This window comes from Clarias gariepinus, chromosome 28, assembly GCF_024256425.1.
Source record: "Clarias gariepinus isolate MV-2021 ecotype Netherlands chromosome 28, CGAR_prim_01v2, whole genome shotgun sequence".
In the NCBI taxonomy this organism is placed as follows: domain Eukaryota; kingdom Metazoa; phylum Chordata; class Actinopteri; order Siluriformes; family Clariidae; genus Clarias; species Clarias gariepinus.
The window spans coordinates 6,743,147-6,758,322 of record NC_071127.1 but is presented as its reverse complement, the minus strand read 5'-3'; the positions used below and the strand labels follow the sequence as shown (position 1 = coordinate 6,758,322).

Sequence of the window (15,176 nt, the reverse complement as noted above, 5' to 3'; positions counted from 1 at the left end):
TTCTGGATGCTCTGTACCTCTGCTGCAGAGGAGAAATTTATTTAGAGTTACCAGCCTCAGAAATCACCAATTAAGAAATAAAAAACAGGAAAGATGGTATAAATACAAGGTGTCGTCTAATTTTACACTGGTACTGTACTTTTACATTTACATTTGGGCATTTTATCCAGAGCGACTTACAAAAAGTGCTTTAATGTTTACATCATTGGATACATACTTACACTGGGTTAACTAGGTTAATAACTAAGTGCCATTAGTCCAACACAACTGGGAAGAGGTTTTTTTTTTTTACTGAAAATAAGGAACTGAAACAGATGCGTCTTGGGTCGTCGTTTAAAGATAGTCAAAGTCTTTGCTGTATGGACATCTAGAGGAAGTTCATTCCACTACCTAGGTGCCAGAACAGAAAAGAGCCTAGATGAACGCCCTCGATTCCTGAGAGATGGTAGGATGAGGCGAGCAGTGCTGGAGGATCAGAGGGAACGTGGTGCAGTGTGTGGTGTAATTAGCGCAGAGAGGTAGATGGGTGCAGGGCCATTTTTAGCTTTGTAGGCGAGTATCAGGGTTTTGAATTTGATGCGGGCAGCTACAGGAAGCCAGTGCAGGAAGCGGAGGAGTGGGGTGGTGTGGGAGGGTTAACTTGGGAAGGTTAAAAACGAGACGTGCTGCTGCATTCTGGATCAGCTGCAGAGGCAGGCCTGCCAGGAGTAAGTTGCAGTAGTCCAGTCTTGAAATAACAAGGGACTGATCCTGGGGATGAGTCACAAGGGATAAACAACAGTTCGGTTTTACTGAGATTGAGCTTCAGCTGATGAGCAGCCATCCAGAATGAGATGTCTGCCAGATATGTTGAGATCCGTGTGGAAACCTGAGTGCCAAAGGGAGGAAAGGAGAGAACAAGTTGGGTGTCATTTGCATAACAGTGGTATGAAAATCCATGCGATGATATGACATTACCAAGAGACCGAGTATAGAGAGAGAACAGAAGAGGACCAAGTACTGAGCCCTGCGGGACACCAGTAGAGAGTCTACGTAGGGCAGATGTAGATCCCCTCCATGTTACCTCATATGACCTATCTTCTAGGTAAGAAGCAAACCATTGCCACGCTGTTCCAGAAAATTCCAAGGCTTGTAAGAATAGATAATAGAATCTTGTGGTTCACCGTGTCAAATGCAGCTGACAGGCCCAGGAGGATAAGGACAGATGACAGTTTAGCAGATCTAGCAGCATGGAGCTTCTCAGTGATTGACAGAAGGGCAGTCTCTGCGGAATGTGCCACTTTGAATCCGGATTGGTTGGGATTATTAAGGTTGTTCTGTGAGAGATAAAGAGACATTTGATTATAAACAGATCTTTCAAGAATTTTGGAAATAAAAGAGAGCAGTGATACCGGGCAATAGTTGTTAACTTCTGATGGGTCCAGGCAGGGTTTCTTGAGGATGGGAATAACCCTCGCCTTCTTAAAAGCAGCAGGAACATGACCAGATGATATAGAATGGTTGATGATGGCTGTGGTGAAGGGAAGGAGGTCTCGTGAGATGGCCTGGAGCATTGTGGAAGGGATTGGGTCTAATGAACAGGTGGTGGGGTTAGATGACGAGATGATCTGTTGAATCGCATCAGGAAAGAGGAAAGCGAGAGCAGCGCACAGACAGATTATCGCAAACAAAAAAAGTCACGTTAAAAAATTAGAAAAGTTGATTTGAAGAGTTTTCCACGATGAATGGGTGGGAAAATATGCATTCATTCTTCCTGCATCAAGCTCTACGAGGCCTGTGTGTGTTATTTGCTCAGACTCTGTTGCGGTTGTCAAAAGTGGGAACATTAAACGCCATAACGAAGCTAAACATTGACACTTTGAAGAAACGTACCCCCAGCAGTCTGAGGTAAGGGAGAGGAAAATACATGAGCTTAAAGTGCAGTATGAGCGATCTACACAGGTCCTCTCTCACTCACTCACCGCCCAACAACGAGCACATGAATGCTCACTGAGAATACAGGGGATTTTAGGAAAACATAACAAGCCCTTTACAGATAGGGAAATAGTAAAGGAGTTGTTAATTTTTAAGTTGTTGGCAAATTTTAAGTTGTTAATGTTTAAATTAATTCATGTTCTGTTCAGATTTAGAGATGAAGGCATTTTGCACAGTTTCCTTCATGATATTTTTGTCAGACATTGTTACTGGTTTAATTAAATTATTTTGTACCAAAGCAACATAAAGGACAGAACAGAACAGCATTAAAATCAGATCCAATTTGTAAAGGATTTAAATTGGTCTGTTTATACATTCGAAAAGACATGTTTATCCATATGAAAACATATATCGGATACACCTAAAGCATCAGTATCTGTTTTGGGTTGTCCAGACCTTAGCTGGCGAGGAGTGTTTATTTATCAGACCCCAAGCAATTTTAGTTGAAGACCCCTGGTATACAGTATGAACCAATTGTGTTTCAAAAACAGTACAAAAGTTAAAAACCTACCTTACCAGTGGGGAAGAATCCAATTTAGTACAGTACGTACAGCTTCATGGCATGGATTCTGATACACTGATGATTTGATCGTGTCACTTACCTTCTGCAGATGCATGATGTGGACCTCCTGCATAACCCTAGCCCTAACCCTCTCCAACTTCTCACACAATAAATGCTTTTATGCTCACTCTGGTTGTAAAGAGAGGTTATTTGAATTACAGCAGATTTTGTGTCAGCTTTTGTCATTGTGGCCATCCATTTTCCTCTGGCTTTTCTCATTAACAAAGCACCTTCACCCATAAAACTGCAACCTGTGCCAGCAGCAATTTCAGAAACCAGCCATTGAAATGGTCACCATTCTGATGTTTGGTGTTAATATTAACTGAAGTTCTTGACCTGCATCTGCATGATTTTTATTTATTTATTTTTACATATCGTGCAGCTGCCACATTATTATTGCATTTACATTTACATTTAGGCATTTGGCAGATTCTATTATCCAGTGCAACTTACAAAAGTGCCACATGATTGAGTGATTGGATAATATATATATATATATATATATATATATATATATATATATATAGGTGTTCCTAATATCCTGGGCAGTGAGGATGTACTTTATAATTTATGTTTTAGCTATGAGAATAATATTGAAAATAATACTATTACTATAATACTATAATATTAATACTTGAATATTGATAATAAAAATACTATTAGTAATATTAATACTATTACTAATAATAATTAGCTGTAAAGTTTAGAGCTGTATTATAGTCTACATCTTTGTCTTTTTTATGAGTATTTTGAGACTCTTTATAATTGCTGTGCAGTACCAGATATATACATGTATATGTACAGTGAAACCTCGGATAGCGAGTTACGAGGTTTGCGAGTGTTCAACAAGACAAGCAAAGATTTTTAATAAATGTTGATTTGAAAAACGAACAAGTCTTGGTTTACGAGCGCTGAGTATCATGTATCACAAATGCGCTTTTTGTTTTGACGGCGAGTGTCACGTGATCACAACTGAGCCAACGATTTTTCTCTCTCTTGCACTGTGGAATTGTGGGTAATCGTCTCTCCTGCTGGGTCTTAGTGCTCATCTCTTACTAGTATAATTAACATCAGTGTACGCATGTCCTGTTTACTAGAACACTGTGACCACGTGTGTATGTGTGAAACATGTTTTATTTTGTGTCTGTATGCGTGTGTGTACAGCGCGAGTGTAAAGCAAAAGCAATTCTCATTAGATACGTTAAAAATCCACTTTCTCTCTTTGTTTAAGCCTCAGCCTGCTCTTTGCGTCTGTGTGCGCACATCATTGGATACCGTGTCTCACATACACACACACACTTTCTCTCTGCTCTACACAGAAACATTGCTCTGTCGCGATTCTTTTCAAAGATAAAGTGCAGTTAATTTGTTTTGTTTTTACCTTACAGCAGTGATTACATTAGTGTGTCGCTCAATCAAGTGTCATTAGAGAGATTTCTTGTTCATTTTTCCGATAAAACAGTGTTTCTGTTGTGTGCACATGTGTGTTAAAAGAGTGGAGGAAGGGTAACTGTGTAAGACGAGAAGGGAAGCTTACCTTAGATTCTCTCTCACACACACACACACAGCGCCTGCGCGCATAAATGGAAACACTTATCCGTCGGATTTATTTTTACTTTTTTTAAAGGTAAAGTGCAGGTAAATTTGTTTTATTTTTACTCTATATTTTGTGTTAATTATTTTTATGTATTTATTTGGGGGCTGTAGAACAAATAATTTAAGTTTCCATTATTTCTTATGGAAAATTCGATTTGGGTTACGAGTGTTTTGAAACACTAGCCCACTTCCAGGACGAATTATGCTCGTAATCCAAGGTTCCACTGTGTGTATTTATATATATATATATATATATATATATATATATATATATATATAAAGGAAAAAAACTGAACCCTTTCATAATACTTGATATATTAAGACACTAAGATAAATAAAGTAGATGTGCAATGTAAAATAAAGCATAATTAAATAAACAGACAGAATACTGTAATTTAAAGGCAAACAGCATTTAACCTTGTATTTTAACACAATAACCAGCAGGCAAAACAACTGTTACAAACAATATGTACTGTAAAAATAAAAAACTTGACCCGTCATATCAAATCAGGTATTAAGTAATATTTTGGAAGATTTGAGTTATATACGTATGAGGCAGGAATCTAAAAAAATAAAATTATATATATATTATTTTTATTTATATATTTATTTATTTTAGATTCCTGCCTGTGAAATTGAAATGAAATTTACTGAGTCAGGAATCTAAAAAAAAAATAAAATAAAATTATATATATTATCCGGTTCCTGAGATGTGGCCCGTGCCAGTTTGTTAATGAGGAGGGTCTTAGTAAAACCTGTTGAAATCCTATTTATAGAATATTTAAATGAGCACTCTATAATGTAAAAAGAAAGAGGGAACCTTCAGGCTCATTGTGACATGAGGAATTCCCTGCTAACCCTGAAAAATAACTTCATCATCACCACTGTAGTAACCAGCTTGAAATTAAACATTTGACCTAATACCTGACTGAGCAAAGTTTGACAATATTGTTTACATCAAAGACTATAGTAACATAATTTCTGACAGAATTTAATTAATAAAAAAAAGTACATATAATTGCATAAAACCCGAAAACCAACACAGAAATCTGTAAAAAGTGCAAGTAAGAAGGAAGTAAATGTATATATTTTTAACACCATAAAAGATTCCAAAGTAAGGAGAGTGAATAATCAATATTCACATACAGTATAATCTCTTAATTAAACATGAAAACAAATTAAAAGACTAGCTAATGCATTTACATTCATAAAACGGTCTATTATTAAAAGCCTTAAGTCATAAAGCATTGTGGGTTAATGACAAAATTTTCTGACTAATATGAAGTTTAACATCTTAAAGAGTCAGCTTATTATCCAGTTATTTATCTTAAAGTGTGTAAGCAGATATGTAGTTATGAGAGATAGAGGTTTGACAGACAAGTGTTAAAAGATGACGAGATTAATTAAACAGGACCGTGAAAGAGGAGGATCTACTGGATCTTAAAGATGGTGCGGAACTCGCGCTCAAAGCTCTCACTTAGTCTGGCTCCGTACTTCCCAAACTCATTATCCTGCACAGAGGGAGAGAGAGAAATGTGGGTGACATAAAAGTAGTGTGTATGCAGTTCTTATTTATTTTAAACTACTGCCATAATAATCATAAAATGTGGATGAGTCAGTTTACTCTCTGTCCCATGAGGTTACATCCAGGAAAGGGTGCCAATCGATCTCAGAGCACACAAGATCACACACACACTCAACTTACACACTACAGGTAATTTGGGAATGCCTATTAGTCTACATTCAGTTCATGTCTTCGGACTGTTGGAGGAAACCAGAGTCCCAGGAGGAAACCCTCCATGCATAGGGAGAACATGCAAACTCCATGAACACAGACAATCAGGAGTTGATGCCTTAACCCTGGAGGTGCGAGGCCACAGTGCTAACCACTACGCCACCGCGTCATCTTATGATCCAACAATTAAATTGATTTAGAACAACAATAATTTGCTATCTGTACTTTCAAATATGTTTAGTTATAAATACATTATTATCTAAAAAGAACCAAAAGACGATGTGTAAGAATATTTCACCTGCATTTTGCCTGTAACTCTGACTTTTTAAAAACAGCCCCTCTTAACATCATCATTTGCAAATGAACATTCGGCCTTTTTACAATTCTGATAAAATTTTATTACATATAGTACAGTATTGATTGACCCATGATAATAACTCATATCATATCAAGCACCGTAATGATTCTAAAAAAACGCTGTATTGTAATATACCGTGTACAGAAAATTGTGTTATAATTCTAGAACCTAGACAATGTTTGTTGGACTTATGAACAAATCAGACTTACAAACGAGCTCTTGGAATGTAAGTTGTTAGTATGTTGGGGACTTAGTGTATACTGCATATTTCCAGTAGTACAGTATTGTCAAATAAGAAAAGCCAAGAGTATGTGCACACCTGAGCACTACAACTGTACAAAACGTCTCTATATGCTAAAGCCTTTAAATTTTCCTTCACTTGACCTAAGATGGCCAAACCTGCACTGGAACTGGAGCTTCCTGGACATCCCGACATCAGCGCCCGATCTCACAAATACTCACAAATCCACACAGCCGTGCCCCGAAAAAAAATCTATTGGAATGCTGTTTTAGAGTAGCGGCTCTCATAAATCTGGAATGCGATGTTTAAGTACATGTGATTGTGACGGTCGGGGGTAAATAAACCTTTGGCTGTACAGTAAGTCCCCTACATACGAACATTTGATTTGTGAACGTTAAGAAATATGACATCACACATATTCAATCGCAAAAGTTAGATCCGCGATTAGATTCGGTGTAAATTGTCACATGTGGGCAGCATGAATTCTCGGCAAGTGCATTACCAACCCAGGGTGTCCACAAGCAAGTGTAAGAAACTGCTAAGAAGCGCCAAGCAATAACGATCGAGACGAATGTGAAAATAATTAAAAGAATGGAGCGAGGTGAAAAGATGGCAGACATCGCTCGTTATTTAAAGATGAATCATTTAACCATCAGCATAATTGTAAAGAACACTGTACTGTAATATACTGTGTACAGACAATTGTGTTAGTATCCTATTAACTGGACAATATTTGTTGGACTTACGAACAAATCAGACTTATGAACCTGCTACTGGAATGGAACTTGTTTGTATGTTGGGGATTTACTATATAAACTGTATATATCCAGTAGTATATATCCAGTAGTCGAATAAGAATAAAAAAATTTGCTGAGCTGTACATAGCTAAGTGTACGGCAGTGCTTACAGCTTACACCGAAACAAAGAGCTCTTTCCAAACTCCACTGGAGATTGAACCGATGCCATATTTGTACTTTCATAACTGTTCTGACCCTAAACACCAGCACTGTAGAAGTTCTTACACAGTACAGCACACACTCTGTTCTAGTTTCACCTCATTAAAAATGTGGCAGTTTTGAAAGATGAGCCTGACGTCTCCCACAAACTCTCCCACTCTTTTATACACTTTGGTCTGAAGTTTGGTCTTCACCCGGTCCACCCACATGGGCTTCGAGATCACCCTGGTGTACCCCCGCACCTGCACACACACACACACACACACACACACACACACACACACACAGGCTCAAGATGATGCAATGTAGTCAATTCTGAGACAATTCTTTAATATCCAAACAATGTGTGCACATCCTGTCAAAGTAATGTGACAATTACATCAGGTGAAATCTTACTTCTTTGGTGGGGTTTTTAGTAAAGACTTGCAGTGAGTCGTCCTTGTACAGACGCAACAGCAAGTACTCACAGTGCTGATGAAACAATATAGACACATGATGAGAAACTCAGATCTGTGTGTGTGTGTGTGTGTGTTTGAGTGAATAGATTTACCATAGTACTTTCAGAAACAGAACTGTTCAAAGCATCATCACTGGTCATGCTAATCCACAATTCTTGGTTGAACTTTAACACACAAAAGGTGCACTTCCAATTGCTCCTACACACACACACACACACACACACACACACACATATTATTATTTTTCATATTGTTTACATTTATTAAAACTTTCTCTCTCTCCCTTAATCTCTCTGTCTCTCTCACACACACACACACACACACTCACCCAAGGGTTCCTTCCTTTAGCACGGGTAAGTGACACTGATGGTGGAACGCTCGAGGACATTCGTCACAGCACACCAGTGTCAGATTTTCACTGGAGTTACAAATGAAGCACACATCATCGTTATCATGATCCAGCTGGTTACAGGAGAAAAAAAAAGAGTCAAACAAAACATATTACAACTTTACAAGATTAAAATGCCTTGTGTGTATGATTATATACCGTACATTGGTTTATATAAACAGTACAAGAGTGAGTTAAACGAACACATTAACTATAAAACGCTAAATCTGAATTTTTTTTTACACTTTTCCGACACCTAAGGAGGGACGTTCAAGTCAAACCGGGACTTTTGATTGTCCAGAATATCAGAATACACTATTAACATAGTTAAAACCTCCCTTTATTTCTCTATATAAACCCTGCTACACTAATGCACTTATCCTCGTGTTTCACTAGCGCTGGGACATCATCAAGGTAGAAAGTTTTCTTAGTTCACCAGAGCCATGATCAGACTGCCTGTCTGATTCATGTCTAAAACACTGGCCTCCCAAGAACATGTGGAAATGTGTTGGAGCGAGATCAGGAGAGTACGGTGGATGTGGCAGTAACTCCCAGCCGAGTTCCTGTAACGTGCAAGTGGTGTTGGTGACCGACTGTGTGTACAGTTCACACACACAGATGCATCTCTTCCTTGTGCAAGTGCTCTATTCAGTGAATGTTCACAGGAACGCCTGCAGCGAGCTCCAAGCCACCACGGATGAGATCATCATTCATGTACAGTACATATGGCCTTCTTTTAAATGTCTTACTTCGTCTAAGAGTCTCAACACCGTACTGTGCTTGAAGTCTTCTGTTAACCTCAATCGCTTTGCCTTTTACTCTTTTATTCACCAGGAATTTCATCCCAAGTCCCGTTTTGACTCGAACGGCCCTTATTATTTTAGTTTGTAACCGCTCACAATTTTATTTAGGAAATTAATTCAGACTCTGACATGCATGTGTTCTTTGTTCTGTCTATTCTGCAAGCTTTATATCTGTGAGCTTGTCTACGCTGAAATGAAACAACAAAAAACCTCTTGACTCTTTTATGGTGTTTTGCCGGGTTGTGATAGTGATGCATTCTCATTCTAATCCATTCTTTCTAATCTCTACAGATGCCCTGAGGAAATGTTCTGCCGTTTTTCGTTGACTCACTGGGTTGGTAAGATGACACCGTCGACACTTGCACTGTGGCGGATGGACCTGCAGGATATGCTCCTGCAAACAGAACACACAAATGTCTGTAAAATGTTGGTCTATTCTTTAATTTTGATATAGAATGCATACATTTTATAATACATATTATAATTTAAATATTTTTCCCCCAGATTTTTTCCCTAATTTAGTCGTATCCAATTTTTACCCCCGTCACTAGGGGGCGCCCATGTTGAAGTGCCTCCCATCCCTCCCCTTTAAGAGAACTCAGCCAATCAGCTCTCCCCATGCCCCTCCGGCTGCGAAAGGCTACGGCATCACGCTGGAATCAAACTAGCGATCTCCAGGTGACAGATAACACAGAACACTTTTAAATTAATGTCCATTCTATAAAAGTACTGTACAAATAAAATGTAATTAAATTAAACTGAAACTGAAAAAAAAATGGGGTTTGAATGCTACTCTTACTCACAATCTATATTTTTACACAGCTATAGCTTAAATGACTGCACTGTACCTTTAGCAGGTGCTGAAGGGGTTCGCCGTTGCACACTATGTCTCTCATCCAGTGTCCGTCTGGCAAAGCTGACTTCACGAACTCCTCAGGAGTGAACCAGCGCTCCTCTGTGCGGATGCTTTTACCACCCGACACTGCAGCGCAAACACACAAACACACTTAGAAATACATTAACACAACGTAACAAGCTGAATTTTTGTCTCAATAAAGGCGTAAAAGACATGCTGGCAATGGACCACCTGCTTGTAGCTGCTCTAACGTAAGTGAGTACAGGAACTAACATGCTTTGTGGATGTTTATACAACATACACTGTAACTATACATGAATAAAAGAAGTATGATGTCATTGGCGATAAGAGAACACACCCTGTATGTGTCATCTTCCTTACTCATTGTGCAGAGTGCTATCATCTACTGTTTCCTTTACCCGCTCTACTCTTGTGTTAAAGTGGATTACGTTTGGATCTGATTACGTACCTGCAAACCTGTCTTTGTATAAAGTCCCACTGAGAGAGCCACAGCTGACTGGTAAGGAAAAGTTTTCCTCTTGATCACTGTCTTCTTCCTCTTCCTCCTCATGGACTTCATTCGAGCTGTTCGTCGGTAGCTGAATGCTTTGGTTCTGTGCAAAGAGAAAATTAATTACAGTCTTTTTTCTATTTTTTTCAAGTTCAAGTTCAAGTAGGCTTTTATTGTCATTTCAACCATATACAGTCAGTTCAGGACCAAGGTGCCGCGTACAACATAAAGGAACAACATCATTTAACAGAAAATAAATAGCTAACGGAGAAACCTGGACAAGACTGGCATTTTAAGTTAACAGAAAGACTAAATCCTTTTCGAGCTACATTATGAATCAACAGGAAACGAAAGAGTTCTCATGACCTTTTGATTCTTGTGTCTTTTTGCACTTGGAGACTGTAGATGACCCTCCTAACAGAAAAGAAGAAAATGGAAAAGACAAACCAATGACTTTACCTCCACCTGCAGATTAATGTTTGTAGTTTTAAAGTGCCAATTTCCAGTCACGTTAATGATCTTTACCTCTATAAGCTTCTGCAACGGAGTGTTTTGGCAGCTGATGCTCTGTTTCCAGGTCCTGCCGTACCCCTTTCTGGCAAACCTCTCAAATTCGCTGGTGCTGAAACAGTGACCCTCGGACAAGATACACTTGGATCCTACAGGAACAAAACGAATGTTAACAGACAAATGTCTTTTTTGAAGAACTGAGAATTTTAAAACTGAGAAAGTTAAGAATGTTAATAATAATAATAATTATATTTAATGTTGAGAAACCACTTCTAAAACCTGATGTAATTCATACTCTGTCATTCATACTCATGTAAATTTCTTCTAAAAATGAAATCCTAAAGACTTAGGAATCCTCGGCAGTTTGCGATACTGAGTGATAGAGATTCAGAGACCATGTGATTCGTTTGTGTGGGTAATTCTTGTATGAACACACTCACTCCAAAATTCTCCTTTTTTCATTTGTTTAATCTGTTTGCGTTTGAAGGGGTAAAATATTTCCAAACGCAGTTCCTTTAAAATCCTACACTCTTCATTACTCACACATTGGCAAGCAGCACAGAATTCGCTAAGTTTGCTTAAAATTGTAACAAAATCTGACGCTCACAGAATTGTAATACAAATTTCTTCATTTTAAATACCATTATCATTGATTATTATTATTATTATTATTATTATTATTTTATAAAACAGCATAAAAAGGTTGTACCTTCGGCCAGTTTGTCCCGATGCAGAGTGCCTTCTTTATCACCGCAGGTAACAGGGAGTCGAGTCTTATAAAAATTCAACGTCCAAATAGCTGCCGTCTCTCCTTTTTTTAATGGATTGGCTGACCAAGAGAGAGATTTTTCACGTTTATATTGAAAGAGAAGCATATTATAGATATTTCCTTGCATGACATGAAGGGTTTACAGGTAGACCTCCATAAGCAAGAGAATTAAAACAGTACATCAGATATAATAGATATATTGCCAAGTAATTATTTTCTATCTTTGAAAACTCTCTTATGTTCCAAAAAATCACATCGTAATTGTCACCATCAAACTTGCATAAACCTTAGAATAAGACTTGACAGGACCGTCATGGGGAACCTGTGCCGTATTCAATAATCACAAACTCATAATTTTCTTAACTTACGCCCCAAAATTTTGGATACTTTGGATTTAAAAAAAAAATAAATGTTTAATTCCGATTTAAAGACATGAAACAATCGAGAAGAGAAACTGACCAAATGTGGGCCTCTTGGCCGGTTTCTTCAGGCTGGAATTAGAGAAAGGTTTCTTTGTTCCTTTAGTGCTTTGCTTCCTCTTTCTTCCACTCGTCTGCTCATTTTCTTTATCTTCTTTGCTCCGGATTGAGTCTTTCTCCTTCTTGGTTAATTTCTGCTCATCAAGGAGCTCCGTATCAGCCTTGTAGGAGCCTGAAACGAGAGGCAATCCATCCTTTAAGATCATGTTCTCAACAATAAAGAGAACAACATGCAATTAAAAAGCACTGGATTTGCGTTCATTAACTCTGTATGTTTAATTAAGTAATCAAATTAATGTGATTTGTTTAAGATAAGATGACTGACCGTTCTGGAGGCTGGTCCGGAGCATACGGAGAACCGAATATTTCTGCAAGATGTGATTCTTAAATACACAACTCCAAAACAGCTTCACACACTGTCCTCGCTCCTTCTCCAGCCAGTCCAGAATCTGATACACACCTTGCGTTCTGTCTTTACACTTCATCTTTATTACCTTCTACAGAGAGAGAGAGAGAGAGAGAGAGGGGGGGGGGGGGGTGATGTTTATAAGATCTTCTTCGCCACAGTGGACCATTTGTGTATTTTTTATTATAGATATGTCCAAAATAAATATGTCTGTGTCTGTACTCTCATTTCCAGTTGTTGCTGGTCTGGTACCATCTTTTATACTCTGGTACTTCTAGAACAAAGTAATGATCCTTAAAGTATTAAATGTAATGGTATATTATCCAAAGGGTGGACAGGTATTACAGTCAAAAGTTTTGACACACCTTCTACAGTAATTTAATATTAGAAGCCTTTTTTCGCCAGCCTTTATCAGCTCTTATAGAGCATAAGTAGCACACACGTCTTAATATTTTGAATGCATATTATGGACGCTATTAGCATTGTTTTTTAATGTAGATGTAGTAAAAAAAAAATCAAGAAAGGACGCGTCATTAGATATTTTGTTATATATAATCCTAGCTCCTCCCTCTCTCTCTCTCTCTCTCTCTCTATATATATATATATATATATATGGGAATGCCAATTAGCGTAATCTGCATGTCTTTGGACTGTGGGAGGAAACTACAGTACTGAGAGGAAACCCATCAAGCACAGGGAGAACATGCAAACTTCATGCACACAGACAAGTTCAAGACACATAACAAGTCAAGACAAGATCAGGGAAGCAAGTAATATATGCATTAAGGAATGCTGGCTTGCTTCTCTAAAATTTTCAAGTTGTTAACTTCAGCCGTTTTGGAAAGATAATTTCTATATGGCCATTTTTCAGCATTATACTGTCTCCCTTCAAACAATAATCATTAAATGCACATTGTTCATATTTCTTATTAATCTTTTATTTCTTTAATATAATTTTATTTATATTTCTAAAATCAGTGTAAGCTTCTAAAAGCATGACCTGTAAAAATTGTGATGAAATTGTTTTTGGTAAAAAAATAATAACAAAAATCTGTAGTGTCTGTAACCATGTCAAATTCATGTTGCAATATCTGACCAGTTTTACATTTTAGAATAATGCACTTTTTGAGGGTCTTTTTATATGAAATCTAAATTGGCCAAGTTATATTTAAATGTCAATTAAGATGATTGAAAGATTTTATTTTAAAAATATACTACATAAAAGGGCATGACAATGTATTTAGCAAATATTTTTCTTGTTATCTGATAAAAATATAAATGTGTATGCATATTTACTAATAATGAAGCATAGATCAGGACATAGAAAGTATTACATATTAGGAAAAATGGTGTTATACGATCCAATTTGAAAATTCACTTCCACCTATAGGTGAGACACTGTTTAGCACCAGTTCCATGCTTTGATCGTGTAGAGATAAACTTATAAAGAAATATAGAAGAAAAAGAAAGAAGAAAAAGAAAGAAGAAAAAGTCACAGCAACTTTCAGATACAGTAACACTAACATCATATCAAACCATAGTCATAAGCAAACACTCCTTAAACATTAATGTGCAGTCAATCTGCTTATCCCGGGTGCAGTAGTAAAGGCTCAGCATGAGCAGTGAAGATCAGCTCTCACCTTGTACAGCTCCTCAGGTACCAGGTCATGGTCTCGGAGCTGGGTCAGGAAGACGTGCGGTTCCTCCATACAAGACATTTCTGTCTTCTTACAGTGAAAGAACTTCTTCAGATCATCTTCAGTTAGAAAATTCAAAGGATCCATCTTGTCTCTGCTCTTCCTGTACAGTAAAACATGGATTACTGAAATGCACAATGAAACAGCAGATCTAGAAGGTGCAAGCTACTGAGCCACAACCTCCACTGAATACATCTACACTTAGATCTTAAACAAAATTAGATCAAACTTCGAAATGTCGGATTTTACCTTCCTGGTCCCTGAGTGGGGTTTGTTGTTTGTTTTTGGAGATTATAAATTTGAAATAGGAGTTTCCCGCCTTCCTGTATTATTCCGCACCGCCCGAAAACCGGAAGTTATGCAACGAAACCGAAAGTAAACCTGTGAAGAATTTCCAGAAAAAGATCCAGGACTTCGGAGCTCGCGCCTGTAGATGGCGCCATATCATTACATAAACAATCCAGTGGACACTGGGCATATGGTAAAAGTATTACATAAATACTCACTTTAAAAAAATAAATACTTTTCCAGCTGTTATTCACAGACAAAGGGATGCAAGCAAATTGCAAAATTAATAATCCCTGATCACTGCTGCAAAATGACTGAATGACTGATCACCACTTTAAAATGACTGGTCATTTACTGGACAGTGACAATCAATCACTGGTCACCAAATTATTCATCACTGCTTGCAACTATCAAATGACTTATTACCTATAACCACTATAAAATCAATCACTAATCACGGTGTAAAATTCCTAAAACAAAAACAATTACCATTATTCTGCTGTTTTCTTTTCTATTCCGGTCCAGACTCTCACATGCCGTCTACTCCATACGTGCCATTCTATCCGCATTACATACACAAGCAATTAAA

General features: G+C 37.7%; 1 protein-coding gene across 3 annotated transcripts; it reads right to left on the bottom strand.

The window, feature by feature from the left end:
* Positions 1 to 4,539: 4,539 nt before the first annotated feature.
* Positions 4,540 to 15,166, bottom strand: LOC128515690 (nuclear body protein SP140-like). Of its 3 annotated transcripts, XM_053489807.1 has the most exons (17): positions 15,077 to 15,128; positions 14,806 to 14,830; positions 14,549 to 14,726; positions 14,243 to 14,402; positions 12,522 to 12,693; positions 12,177 to 12,368; positions 11,658 to 11,777; positions 10,964 to 11,097; positions 10,805 to 10,852; positions 10,397 to 10,541; positions 9,920 to 10,053; positions 9,403 to 9,465; positions 8,209 to 8,342; positions 7,973 to 8,078; positions 7,819 to 7,893; positions 7,521 to 7,664; positions 4,540 to 5,643 (listed from the first exon to the last, which is right to left on the bottom strand). In XM_053489807.1, the coding sequence occupies exons 4-17, from the start codon at positions 14,384 to 14,386 to the stop codon at positions 5,563 to 5,565; spliced, it is 1,692 nt and encodes a 563-aa protein (XP_053345782.1). In that variant the 5' UTR covers positions 14,387 to 14,402; positions 14,549 to 14,726; positions 14,806 to 14,830; positions 15,077 to 15,128; the 3' UTR covers positions 4,540 to 5,562. The 3 variants fall into 3 exon arrangements, with proteins under 3 accessions (XP_053345782.1, XP_053345781.1, XP_053345783.1); XM_053489806.1 differs by lacking the exon at positions 14,806 to 14,830 and having other exon boundaries at positions 15,077 to 15,166; XM_053489808.1 differs by lacking the exon at positions 14,806 to 14,830 and having other exon boundaries at positions 14,549 to 14,680; positions 15,077 to 15,129.
* Positions 15,167 to 15,176: the final 10 nt, after the last annotated feature.

Excerpts from the sequence above, each read along its gene's own strand:
- LOC128515690 (XM_053489806.1), bottom strand. The coding sequence starts at position 14,386 with ATGGATCCTTTGAATTTTCTAACTGAAGATGATCTGAAGAAGTTCTTT. Across the intron at positions 12,694-14,242 it reads TACCTGAGGAGCTGTACAAG|AAGGTAATAAAGATGAAGTG; the intron begins GTGAGAGCTGAT and ends CTCTCTCTGTAG. Across the intron at positions 10,542-10,804 it reads AAAGACACAAGAATCAAAAG|AACCAAAGCATTCAGCTACC; the intron begins GTCATGAGAACT and ends CTCTTTGCACAG.